The sequence below is a fragment of the Panulirus ornatus genome, chromosome 18, assembly GCF_036320965.1.
Source record: "Panulirus ornatus isolate Po-2019 chromosome 18, ASM3632096v1, whole genome shotgun sequence".
Taxonomy (NCBI): domain Eukaryota; kingdom Metazoa; phylum Arthropoda; class Malacostraca; order Decapoda; family Palinuridae; genus Panulirus; species Panulirus ornatus.
In genome coordinates, this window is record NC_092241.1 from 31,125,619 (window position 1) to 31,140,273 (window position 14,655).

At 41.1% G+C, this 14,655-nt stretch overlaps 1 protein-coding gene across 1 annotated transcript in view; it reads right to left on the minus strand.

Moving 5' to 3' along the window:
* The window catches only part of LOC139755022 (uncharacterized), a 143,750-nt gene that overhangs the window by 66,683 nt on the left and 62,412 nt on the right, over positions 1-14,655 (minus strand). The window contains 1 exon segment of the mRNA XM_071672953.1: positions 3,384-3,422. Coding sequence (XP_071529054.1) covers positions 3,384-3,422 — 39 coding nt within the window.

Below are 14,655 nucleotides of genomic sequence, written 5' to 3' on the forward strand. Positions count from 1 at the left end.
GCACTCCCCTGTGGCTTTAAAGTATTCCAAGAACATTGAAATCATCTTGTGTGGCATGGACGGTCATGGTCGGATTTTGTGACTATGGTACGGACACATATACCGCCTGCCGCTCTTGACGTGGATGGACGGGGAACATGTCATGGGTCGCCGCGAGTCATGGTTGCTCTGGTGCCTCACTGCGGTGGTGAGTGGAAAGGGAGAGGCACCAGCAGTTTTAAGGACCCCCCTAGAGGCATTCCCCCGCAGCCCGTGGTTTACCAGTACTCAACACGACGTACATGGTCTTAAGCCATGAATCTTACCGTATTTTAGCTCCCTGTCTTTTTTCCTGTTTCAGAGTTGTTTAGATGTAAGGTAATGGCGCTGACATGTTACAAGCATTTTGTTTACATCATGGAATCTATTGTTACAGAAACTAGCTCTTTCGTCGATGATTCATGAAGACTCTACATTTGACTGTGGAGTTTATTGTTATACAAACCTACTCTTTTGTTGATGATTTAATGAAATTCACCGTAAAGGAATGTCAAGTTGCCAGTAATTGATTACTGGTCTAACATTTGTTCTTTTCTCGTAACCTTATTGTTCTCTCCCGCACCTCAATTGACATTTGCAAACTAGAAATAAGGTAGGCTATAGTGTGTAACCCAAGAAACACTAGATTTGAACGATATATTTAATCAAATCCTGTATTTTTTCAAGGAAACCAGTTTTCAAACGTATGAATCTGACCACAGAAGATGAGTTAACTCTTCAGAAGTTAGCAAGAAGGAGGAACAAACTAATCATGAAGAATAATTCCTTCTGAATAAAAAAAAAGACATGCGGAGCAAATCGGATTTCTATGAAATCTCAAAGCGATGAATCAATCCACTACCTACTCCAAGACGCTAAAACTCTCTCCTTCACAAGTTGCTTTATTGTCAACACTAATTAGACGTCAGAGTAAACGCCCCTCGGGTTCCTGGGTCATTGTGTGACTGTAATGACCTCGTAAAGATAAAAAGAAATACTCGTAGTTGAAGAATTATTAAGAGTCTTGAGGGCTACTAGTCTGTCGTGGTCAATGTGGTTAGTGACTGGGCAGTAATATTTGGGAGACAAGATTGTCTCTATTATAAAGCATAGGAAAGGTTATATACCAATATATATATATATATATATATATATATATATATATATATATATATATATATATATATATATATATATATATATATATTGCGAGAAAGAACAGCTCTCTTGGATTCTTATCTTTATGTGTTCCTCACTGAAGATAATCTGAATCAATATTCAGTTTTACCTGTGTTTCGGATAAAGCAAATGAGATCAAATTAGAATCCAAAGTCGATTATATGAAATATATGAAAGATCAGGGATCTTTCTTTTTCGAACTGCAATAGAAAGCAAATTTTCTTAACCAGTAAACGAGGTTGTCAGAGAGAGTTATTACCTTCTGGTGCCTAAAGCTGAAGCAATAACCTGACATTACTGACACTCCCCTGCAACGAGAATGAAAGAAAAGTGTAGGTTATAATGGGAAAATTTTGTATAACTGATTCAGTTATACAAAATGTTTGCTGATACATCACCTCAATTAAGATTCTGTATCTAAGCTTCATGCACATGTATTCATATAATAGATATTTTGACTGAGGCGCATATAATTACGTTAGTGAAGACTTACTGGTAATGCCATTCCACAATTCTCCATGTCTATCGACTGTTGTCAATACACAAAGATAAAACGGTATCCTTATACACAAAGAGGAAATGGATAAGTTTGCTGGATTTTTCCTCTAAGTCTAACCCTCAGTATTTCGTAATCATGCTATACTAATATCTAGTCGTTGTCCATATTCTTTATGAAGACAAATACCTTGCAAGCAGTGAAAAGCATTACTATAGTTACTAGCAAAAATTTATGTATAGCCAAGATATTACTAGGAAAGAAGTCAGTCTTTATTGAAGTTGATCAAGTGATTCATTACGCTCTTCTAAGAAGCATTTTCAAGCAATGGCGGATATGAACAATGCAGATGTGTTTCACGTCCTCCCATCTTCTCTCTCACTTGTGTTCTTTAGGGTTATCACCTGAAATCTTTGTCATCCCCCTTCTCATTTTCCCTCGCTCCCTTCTGCACGGTAAATGGTCGAGTATCAGAGTGGGGAAGTGTGTGGCCTGGCGTTGCTGTGGATGATGAAAACAGAGCGTGTAGCTTAGGCGTGCCGAGGTTAACAGAGGAGTGTATGGCCTGACAGCCAGAGAATAAAAGGAAGGAGAGCTCGCGCCCGAGCAGTAAAGAGATCGACAGAGGCAGAGCATATCGCCCGAGGGATGCAGAAAGTGTGGTTTGTCACCATCGATGATGAGAGAGACGGAGTGCGTATGTGTGTGTATCCCCACATTACCACTGATGAAAAAGCCCGGATATCAAGGGTAAGAACGTAGCTTGGTAGTGCTAACGACAGGAAAAGCAGAGTGTGTGGCTCAACAGCATCGATGAAGAAAGAGACAGAACCTGTGGATGTGCTGATGATGAACAACGCGAGACATGCATTCCACGAAAATACCAAAGGTGATAGTTGATGCGCTTGGCGATGATAACTGGATAGTTTGGACTTGCAGTATCGAGGAAGAACAAGCACTGCGTATGGCCCAACAGTGCTAAGGATAAGAAAGACAGCTCTTAGCATGGAAGTACCAAGACCGTGATATGAAGAGCCTATGGTTCAGCATTTCCGAAGATTTGAAAGGCAGAGCGTGTGGCCCGGTGTTACCGACGATACGAGAGACACAGCGTGTGGTCCGGCAGTGCCGAGGATAAGAAAGGCAGACAGTGTGGCCCGGCACTACCGAGGATGAGAAGGGACAGTGTGCGGCCGTAGTACCGGGAGAGAGGGAAAGAGTGTGAGGCCCGGCAGTACCGAGGATGAGAGGGGCAGAGCGTGCTGCCCAGCAGTATTGGAGAAGAGGAGCAGAGTATGCGGTAGGAGCAGCGTAGGTGATTTGGTGGCCAGAGCCAACACCACTTCCTTTCCAATATAATTCAAAGTATAACAAAATCCTTTTGAACTCACATGGTGATAAAAATGGTTTACAATTAGCCTGGAATCAATAGGTTCTGTAGTGTTTGGTGACATTGCTGATTGTCAGGAAATGATGTGATTATTGCTCAAAGCTTTAGGGATATCCTAAGTACTAACTATATCTTCTTGCTAAACTTTCAGTATTTTTACCCCCTTACTTTCTCAAGAGCCAAGGTGGAGAGCGTACCATGTAGGAATGTAGTGTACATGCATAAGAGCGAGAGCAGACATTACGAAACTGAGAATAATACATCGAATTAGCTAAGGCAATCAATACTGGATGTATTTACCTTTGGAAGAGTCGTCGCCAAAGTAATAGGAAGTGGTCACTGAAAATCAAGAAAGAAGATGCTATTATCCGCACAAAAACACGAGGACAAGTAATTGCCCACTTGCGAATAACATGTAATTAGTGATTCCAGTTTTTAACATGGAATGTGCCCCTTTACCGTGTTTTATCATGTAACTGCTCTGACTCTAATCTTCCAAATAAATCATTTGCATATGACAGAGAAAGCAACACCATGACACTAAATTGGATATATTAACCCAGAAGAATGAAGAATGTAGTCTTCCTATGTGCTTGATTCAGAACTGGTAGCTCGGCTGAGGTCGTTGTCAGTTGGGCTTCAGGCCTATCAACAGCCAGGATCATTTAATGCCCTTCACGTTATCATATAATCACCAACCGTAAAATCTGCAATGCCTTAATTTGGTGCTAAGGATCATTCTAAGATTACACACACTTTCACACTGTATATGGCTCATGCTAGGAGCAACTACCTGAGGGTTACAGTGTTTGCTCCCCCGACACTAGTTGGCAGCACGAGACGGTCTGCTCCACCACGCTAACACCATCTGTTGGCTGTTTCACGAACGATCGATCCTCTTCCGCGCGTTTCAACCCAGAGAAATGATTCTTACCATGATGATGTAACTTTTGAAGAATGACTGAACCTTGAAACAGAGTTACAGGAATATGAAAGAGCTTGATTAGGTATAGCTTTTGCGCTGTATTGATTATGTGACGTCAGCATCACGTTATAGACATTGAGAAGCATAAGGGAAGACACAGTTAGTCGCAGTGTTGTCAATCGTTCTAATGGGACATTGTGTCCATCACATTTATCTAATCCATGAAACAAATAGATTAAACAGCTTATAGTTCATTATGGTCTGGTAGACATTTTTATTGGAACAAAGATTACTTGCTATCTCTATGTGCTTCCTTTATATCAAAACCCTTTCTTGTAAGACTAGGTGCCCAACAGAACGATCATCATTGAGGCAGAGGAGAACCCGTGTTCAGATACTTTTACAATGAGCTCCTCTGAAGAGAAAACTCAATAGGAATTCCTTTTCACTTTAGAGCGTAGGCCAATGGACGCCATCAACCACTCGTTCACACCAATCATTGTGTCCAGGTACGTCCAACACACATTCTCTACATTCTTTTCAGCAACTCCCTCCGCTACACTCACACCCTCATAAGTTAACGAACCTTCGTTCTCAAGTCCACATCCATCATACCTGGCGTCAGCGATACGAAGATGTGCCTTAAAATCAAACACGTTAAGGTGGCAGCGTGTGGGAACAGCTACGTCTCTCTCTCTCTCTCTCTCTCTCTCTCTCTCTCTCTCTCTCTCTCTCTCTCTCTCTCTCTCTCTCTCTCTCTCTCTCTCTCTCTCTCTCTCTCTCTCTCTCTCTCATCTTGGAGCACCGTACTGTGAGGATATCATAACTTATACATAGCTTATCAAAAGGCTGTCTTGTCTGTACTCGGAAATATTCACCCTTCAAGATGATTAGTTATTCATTTTGATGAGACTCACTTGGTTTATAAACAAGAGTAACTAAATTTCATACAACTGAGTTTTCCTTTGCTAAACAGAGAAATCTCCCAAACTAAGGAAAGAAATCTTTCTTTGTTACATAACTGAATCTTCCTCTCCAAACAATTGTATATCCCTCATCGCACAGTGTAGCCATCCTCGTCAAACAATGAAGTCTTCCTCGTCGCAGAGAGAAATACTCTTCACTTGACACTGAAATATTTTTCTTCAAAGTAAAAGCCTTTGTCAACACACAAAGAAATGTTCCTTCTCTATACAAGGAATTTGCTTCCAAAACAAATAGTTCTCCCTTCAATTGGAAAAATTTACCCGCTTATCATATAACTCTATCCACTATACAAAACTGTCCTTCTCGCTGTGAAAAACAAAAAATATACTAATAATTAAGATCTTAGATGACCAAAGTAATACTTTTCATCAAATCTTTTTGTGCCAAACAAAGAACCATTCCATACCAAACAAATCTCTCTTGCTAAGCAAAAAAAAAAAAGAAGTAATCCTTTCTAAATAAAGCAATACACCTCATTATGTAAGGATGAATTCTCTCTTGCCAAACAGGAAAAAAGAAATCTGATTATTGACGAAGACATCTTCCTTGACAAGACATAAAAGCACATCTTCTTCATGCAATGGAGAAATGATTCTCGCCAAACATATGAGAATCTTCCTCATCATACAAGAAAAAATATCTTCGCGAAAAAAGAAAGAAATCTTAACCATTAAAGAAAGGATATCTTCCTCTACTGACAAAATGCGAACAAAGAAGATACTTCCCTAACCTAACAAAGAAGAAATCCTCGCTAAACAGAAATGTTAATCACCAAACATAGAAGAAATCTTCCTCGATCAACAAACAAAATCTTACCAGACAGGTAAAGAGGAGTTTTCCTTCTCGAACAAACAGAAAAAAGGAAATCTTCCTCGCCACATTAAGACATCTTACTCGTCACCGACCATTAAGATCACAATCTTACCCCAGGTTAGCCATGGACAGGACTCTTACTTCCCTATTCCTCCACGCTTCCTCTCCTCTTGCGATAACACCACCTCTGTATGATAATGCAAGTGACATTTTTTTCCTCTTTTTTGTCCTTTCATTAAGTCTGATAATTGATTACTTTCAGCGTTTAGGTTCACTGTTTATCTAAGTGACGAATTAGCTCCTCTGATATGTCAACTTCTGTAGATGGATTATCAGCTATTTGTATCTTCTGGATTAATGTCAAATGACCAGATGGCTCCAGGTATCATTAAAGGTAATGACTCAGCACTCTGCGTCCCTCATTAATTGCGTGGAGTCGATAGAAGACGGGAAGAAGGATAATGAGGTTGAGGCCCGCGATGAGTTGACATAGTGTCATGGTGAGTATGTCATGGGCGTAGCCTACTATGAACACTACGTGATGAGTGTAGCCTTACGGTGAACACAGGGACACTAAGTGATGAGTGTAGCCTTACTGTGAATACAGGGAAACTATGTGATGAATGTAGCCTTACTGTGAACACAGGGACACTATGTGATGGGTGTAACCTTGCTGTGGACACAGGGAAACTATGTGATGGGTGTAGCCTTACTGTGGACACAGGGACACTATGTGATGGGTGTAGCCTTACTGTGGACTCAGGGACACTCTGTGATGGATGTAGCCTTACTGTGGACACAGGGACACTATGTGATGGGTGTAGCCTTACTGTGGATACAGGGACACCATGTGATGGGTGAAGCCTTACTGTGGATACAGGTACGCTATGTGATGGGTGCAGCCTCACTGTGGACATAGGGACACTATGTGATGGGCGTAGCCTTACTGTGGATACAGGGACACTATGTGATGGATGTAGCCTTCCTGTGGACTCAGGGACACTATGTGATGAGTGTAGCCTTACTGTAGACAGAGGGACACTATGTGATAGGTGTAGCCTTACTGTGGACATAAGGACACTAAATCATTGGAGTAGCCTTGCTGTGGACACAGGGACACTATGTGATGGGTGTGGCCTTACTGTGGACACAGGGACACTATGTGATGGGTGTAGCCTTACTGTGGACACAGGGACACTATGTGATGGGTGTAGCCTTGCTGTGGACACTATGTGATGGATGTAGCCTTACTGTAGACTCAGGGACACTATGTGATGGCTATGTACCTGGCTTAGGCTGGCGTGCTTGTGTGCATATACGTACATATGAGCATCCCCTTTCTCCCCTATCCCTGGGGATAGGGGAGAAAGAATACTTCCCACGTATTCCCTGTGTGTCGTAGAAGGCGACTAAAAGGGGAGGGAGCGGGTGACTGGAAATCCTCCCCTCTCGTTTTTTTTTAATTTTCCAAAAGAAGGAACAGAGAAGGGGGCCAGGTGAGGATATTCCCTCTAAGGCCCAGTCCTCTGTTAGTAGCGCTACCTCGCTAATGCGGGAAATGGCGAATAGTGCGAAAGAAAAGATGAGCAAAGACATAATACATATGTACAAGGTTAAGTGACAGGGCAATGAACACAAAACACAAAAACAGATATCAAACACATACATACACGCAAGAACAAAAATAAAATGTTATGGGATAGTGAATGTGGACAGCACAGAGAAATTGAAAAGGCTCTTTGATCGTAGAGAAGGTTCAAGAACCGGGAGCTTTACGAGGGTAAAACGCCCTCCCCGTACAGTTCAAATAGGTAATTACAGTTAGGTAACTACCCACATGCAAAATATATCTGCAGTGACATCAATACTGCAAATCATATGAGCCACAGCATTTCGAGCGCAAAGGTTCATTCAGATAATGTCATACGCAAAATTTAAGGGTGGGTGACACAGCCAAAAGGAAGAAACTAAAGAATGATCTGCTTTGGGGGATATTGTTCACAGTGACAGAACGGGGGCTACCAAGACCCTTGGATGATATGACGGAGTGCTTGGCTGACAAGAGGTGAGGAAGAGAGCTTAGAGAAAATATAGACTGTCAGCAGTTATAGATAGATACATATATACAGATGGACAGGCAATGATAAATAGATGGAGAGAGAGAGAGAGAGAGAGAGAGAGAGAGAGAGAGAGAGAGAGAGAGAGAGAGAGAGAGAGAGAGAGAGAGAGAGAGAGAGAGAGAGCATATATCTACGGCTAGATTCTCCCGCGATGCTCTGGTGTAATGTGTAACACTCACGCAACATGGACGGAAAAAACAAATGGAATTGAAGTTGATCAGGACGCCATTGAATGCTATCCAGGACTCATTACTGACGCTGTAGGTTTGCTCATGACTTGAGGAAGTCCGTCGACCTCGTCACCCCGCCTTCATTATGTTCCATCAGTGTGTAAACGTAAACATTAGGAATAGAGATTAGGTATGAGTGTTTTTGAGGTCATTCGAAACTAGTAGTGTCGTCTCTGTGTGTAGAACACTGGTCATCTATGAAATCAAGTCAATGCCTGTGTCTGCTACGCCTCTGCCACCACCAATGCTGCCAACTGTCAACACTATTCTCATCTTTACCAACACTTCTGCCACCTTTTGCCACCACCACCAGCATCATTGTTCACATTTGTGCTAACACTACCATTGCCCATACCAACTCCACTGTTACCTAATCCAACATCTCCCTGCTGACGCCTCTGAAATCATCTCTGCCACCATATAGCGCTGTCATCTGCTACCTTCTCTGCCATCAGCCCTTCCAACATCACTGCAACCACCACTGCCAATACCTCAGTCTTATCTCTACTGCCAACATATGTGCCATTATCTCTGTCAAGACCTTTACCAGCATCAATGACACAGGTGTCGCAATCTCTACCACCATTTCCGCCATATCTATCACCATTTATCTCCCAACTCCATTGCTACCACCTCCGTCACAGTCTTCCAACATTATGGCCATGAACTCTGCCAACACCACTGCCACCATTTTAGCCAACACCGCTCCCAATCACCTTCGCCATCGCCTTTGCGAACACCACTAACACCAACTCAGCCAAGACCACTGTTGTGAACTACAAAAAAACCACTGCTATCACACTCAGTGACACTGCCACCACCTTTGCCAACACCACTGCCAGCATAATCATCCTCACCCTTGACAGCACCTCTTCCACCATATAACTAACTGAAGCCGTAATCTCAGAAGACAGACAAACATAAACATAACTTACCTCTGGTAAATAAAAGTCAAATGAATACCATTTCTGGATGAAACATTGCCATTACCATTATGATTACTATAGGAATTCTTATATCCGGCATCACTGGTTTACTGGTCAACAGTGACGTCACCACGGTTGGTATGAACATCAGAAGAACCAATCAGGGTCTGACTGCGCCAGTTCACCCAATCACAAACGATCGTAACCCCGCCCACTCGTTTGCTGTGATTATTTCAGCAGGATGTCCATAGATATAAGCTTAACTCACCTTTGGTATTAAGATGAAAATAAATACCATTTGTAGACCTTGAAAAACTATCCTTTTTATGTGCAACAGAAATCTAGACATTAAGTGTTATGACTGTCAAAAGGAAGCGAGCCAAACTACTGGTTTGATGATCAAGCTGTCAGCCATGAACCTCTCCTTCACCTGCTACCGCCCACTTGAGGAGCAAGTCACATCACCGTCAGTTGCCCCCTGAACTCGCATGGGGGAGGACATACGATTGATAGTTTAGTTTAATTAGTGTGAAATACAAATGCGTTTTTTGTTCCTGGGTAATAAGTATTATTTTCTAATTGATTATTTCTAAAAAGTATGAAGAATTGCTATTATTCCCTTGAAACTTTGCTTTTGTGATCAGCAAGTGATATTTTGAAATCTATATTTTTTTGTATCATTCCAGTCATTGCTGAGTAGCTGATATAGAACTTTCTAGAAGTTTCCAGTAATATGAATAGTAGTCAGAGGGGGGAAGAAGACGTTGTAGATCCAGATTACAATTTCAGAGTTGCAACTGAGGGGAAAACCTATACTACCCCAATCAAGAAAAAAAACAAACTTCAATGACTTGATGAGCTCTGCTTCTGCCACACTGTAACCAATCTGTTCGAGGCAGTCGGAATCGCCTGTAGCCCAGACGAGTGACGCCTCTTTACTGACACGTCATCCAGGAGCCTCAAAGCAGTGCTACTCCATAACGAGCACAAATATTCGTCTCTTCCACTTTTTCGCTCGGTGCACCTCAAAGAATACAGCTGGAAGGTCATCGGAGACTTCGAAATGGGGGCATTCCTGATGGTTTTCCAAGGCGATTTTACCAAGTTTCCCTGCTATCTTTGCCTTTGGGACAGCAGGGACACCCGCGGCGCACTACCATGGGCAGGATGAATAGACGCCCGGAAGGTGTTGATGCCACCACTGCACATAGCATTAGGCCTTATGAAGCGATTTGTCGCACCTCTTGATAAGAAGTCTGCAGCCCTCAGTTACCTTCAAGACTTCTTCCCTAGACTGTCTGAGACGAAGTTGCTTTTGTCAGACCATAGATAAAAGAGATCCTGAAGTGCAAGGAATTCCCCAAGAAGCTCCGTAGGAAAGAGAAAGCAGCTTGGTACAGCTTTGTCGCAGTGGTTCGGGGCTTCCTTGGCAAAATCATAAGGCCGAAAACTATGTGAAGTTAGTTGAGACTATGGTGAAGAACTTCGGCAAATTGGGTTGCAGGATGTCCCTCAAAGCTCATATCCTTGACGCTCATCTCGATAAATTCAAGGAGAACAAGGAAGCGTGTTTGGAGAAGCAAGGCGAGCGCTTCCACCAGAATATACTGGCCTTTGAACGACGCTGCCAAGGAACATAAAACGAGAACATGATGGGAGATTATATTTGGGGTCTGATTCGTGAAAGTGATTTACATTACAATCGTAAGTCTCGAAAAATTACTCACCTATAAATCTTTTGTGATCATTTTTAATATTAGTGTAAATACACATTAATCTTGACTCATATGCTGTTGTTTCTCTGACTTTATATGAATGAAAATGTGCAAATTCGCCCGTTGTCTAATTGGAAATAGGTAGATTTCAAAATATCACTGTCCTGTTCATAAAAGCAAAGTTTGAAGGGAATGATAGCCTATTTCTCTTCTTTTTACGCATAAGCAATTAGGAAATAACATTTACTACCCAGGAACAAAAATTGCGTTACACAGTGTTACTTACGCTGCAAGTGATACAGAAATATGTCTTTAGAGGAAAATCCAGATAAACTTTGTTTTTTCAGTACAAGAATTGAAGTGCAACCGCTACTCTTGTGTATGTAGATAAGTGTGGTTTCCTGCGCCTAGAACATGGCTGCTGACCCAATAGGACATGAGTTACGCTGCTGCAGGTGATACAAAAATATGTTTTTGTTCTAGGAAGACACGAAATCCAAAGAGTTAATTCAGTGCATAACTTGAGTGCAATCTACACTGTAGTGTGCATCGGGGCAGAGCAGTTGTCTGTGCCGAGGAAAGGGCAGCTGATCCAGAGCTAAGTGCCGTCACCTTATGCCTGTGCTTACGTATATTTCAATTAACTACGTCACTGTGACTTAAAACGGTGGAAAAGGTGTTTGACGTGAAACTGAATACCAGAAAACTGTGACAGGATATGTACATCATAACACTGTGGTGAAATGATTGTACCGTGAAGTGAATGGTGAACAATACGGTGTTGATATGGCAATGTAACAACGGATGGGGATACTGCAGTTGGTGGCAAGATACAGCAACATGAAAACAGTGCAGAGGTTACTGCACCATGCAGTGACTGGACATTATGGTGTAAATACTACAATATTGGTGGATATATGGCAATATGCAGTAACGTGAAACATGGTGAAAACATTGTAATATACGGTGACCTATGAACAGTATAGTGAATATATTGCCAATGATAGTGACTCGTTTCAGAAAGAGTGAAAATGATCTAATTATAGTATAAAGGCTGGGGAACATTATGCTGAATATGTTGCTGCAAATAGTGCTTTGTGAATAGTACTATAGAACTTTTAGATAATGAAGTATGTAGTGAGTACTAAACAGAATTTGGATATACTGCTATATGTAGAGAACGGTGATCAACAACTGGAAATATAGCAAATGATACCTCTTAAAGTGACTGGTGAACAAATATATTTATCAGTGAGGAGAAGGAGCCACAACTTACGGTAAAGCCTCTTGTATGCAATATGCACAGTACGTGAATACCATCAAGTGTTTGAAGAAAAAAATGTTATAAAGGTGATTATCTCCTGCACGTTTTGCCACTTGTGACTGATGGACATCCCAGCACTACACCTGAAGGGCGGCGTAAGGTAAGTAACATTATTAAGTTATAACTTACTAGTTTAGATGAGCGAGGCTAACATGAACCTATTGGTGGATTTTTTATGCTCGCCTCTAAACTTGTTTTATTTGAAAATAGTTCTACCATCAGTATTTTGTTTATCGTAGTTTTTCTTAAATTGGTTTAGTGTGGTCGAGTTGATAAGTTCTTTTGGTAATCTATCCTAGTCGTTCACCATTCTGTGAAAGACGAAGTACTTTATAATGTTTTTGGTTCAATGTGTCTGGAAAATCTTGTGATCTTTAAGTCTTAACTCGTTCCTGTTATCATGAAAGAGCTATCAATGTTTTCCATTCCTTTCTTTATTTCATAATGTGTTTATTTTGAGACGATTCATTCCGACTTCATATGACAGGTTTTGTAATTCCTGAAGCATGGTAGTAGCTCTTCTGTGGACTTGTATAAAGTATTAGAATCTTTTCTAAAAAAATAAAAAAAAGACCATCCCTGAGCAGCATTCCCTAGGTGAGGTCTTAACTTTTGAATAGGACTGAGAAAGAATCTAGGCACCTATAGTCGAACGAGCATTTTCTCATTCATTAGCGTTTTTCGCTGTATATTAAGTGTGTCCCGTAAATTTCATATCCATTGTCATTAGTACTCCCAGATCTTTTTTCTTGATTAACAGCCAATAGGTTTTTACCAAACATCTCATAATCTAATCGTACGATACCGTGACCGAAGGGCATCATCTTACATTTATCCAAATTAACTTATGATATCCGTGCGTTTGACCAAGTCATTAGTCGTGATAGATCATCTTGAAGACTATCTACTCTATCAGTTCTAAAGTAAATTTTTTGTCATCTACGATTAATTTACAGCTAGATTTTGTATCACTTGGGAGGTCCTTTACAAATATCAGATTAAGATAGGCCTTAGGAATGATCCCTGAGGTACTCCACTTTTCACGTCAACCTTCTTTGACTTTATTTATTGATATATACTGTTTTTTGCTCGTTAGCTATACCTCAGTCCAGCCGGTATATTCCCACGTACTCCGATTTGTTAATTCTACACAACAGTCTTTGGTGGGGTACACCAACAAAAAATTTCTTATAATCCAGGTACACACTTATCAAATGGTACGCCAGTGTCATACATACTTGTCCAATCTGCAAGTATTTCTAGATCAGTCATACATGACTTTTCATCTATAAATCCATGTTAGCATATTGTTATTAATCTCTTTATTTCTAAGTGATCCATAACTGCTTTCTTTTAATTTGTTCCGTGATCTTAACGATTCGGGAAGCGAGTGATACTGGCTGTAATTTTTCGCCTTATTCTGATCTTTTTATGAATTGTTGTTACTAGTGCATTTTTCCAGTCTTCAGACAAACTTCTTTATTTAACGTAATTGTTAAACCAAACTGTGAGTGGTTTCTTCAGTTCACTTGCTGCCTCCAAAAGAATCCTAGGATGAATGTCGTCAGGCCACAAAGCTTGATGTACATTCAGGTACTTAACAATCATTTGGTGTAGTTTCTCCTAAGTTTTAGAATATTCCTGTCTTTCTTGCTTCGTCCTCGTACTTCGTCTGATAATCATATATCATATTCCGAACGCTGGGAGGTTTGAACTACTATTTACGTTATCGTACCTTCCACCGTATTATTCACATAAATGCACACATCACTGTATGACCAGCGGTTTCCACCGACTGGGCAGCGTATATATACATACCTTTGTAGGGCCGAGCAGCTGTCTCTCTCTAAAGTCTTTTCAGCTGACGTAAATGAGGATTTCATTAGAACATCGTAAATGATAAAGAGCTGATTATGATTCATGGCCCTTGGCGCGTCATATGGTCCACAGTTTGAGCCAACGTTTTGTAAAGTTCAAATGGATGTGTTTTGCGTCGCACCCGCTGATAAACCTGAGCACACACGTTGGGAGCTATAAGACGGGTGTTCTCTTACTAAGCAGACAAGACGTCTTTTGGTTAGGTTCGTAGTTAGTCCCGTTAAACGTGACTCTTTACCTGTTTTGACTATGATAAACAGTGTCTTAATATGAGTGAAGTTGGGAGGCTTGGTCTGTTATTTTTCCATGTATGTCTCGGAAAAGTGGATAGGTTAGGTTAGGTTAGGGATATCTACTTAAGAAATATTTTCGCTGATGAGTTATGTGAGAGTTCTAGTAGTATGACCTTTAATAATTTCCTTTCGATATTACGTGATCGCTCGTCCCAGTGGAGTCATGAACTGGGTTCTGCTTATTACCTCCTCGTTGATCCGGAAAGTTAACATGTTAAATTCAGAGTGGCAGGAGCAGGGGTTATCAGGCTCTCGTTTACTAACTTGGTCAGCTGCACAATGCTGAACTAATGACAGTAGCCACTCGGTGCTGTTAGCATACTGGGCAGTAATGAGGGAGCCATGGAATAACTCTGCGGGA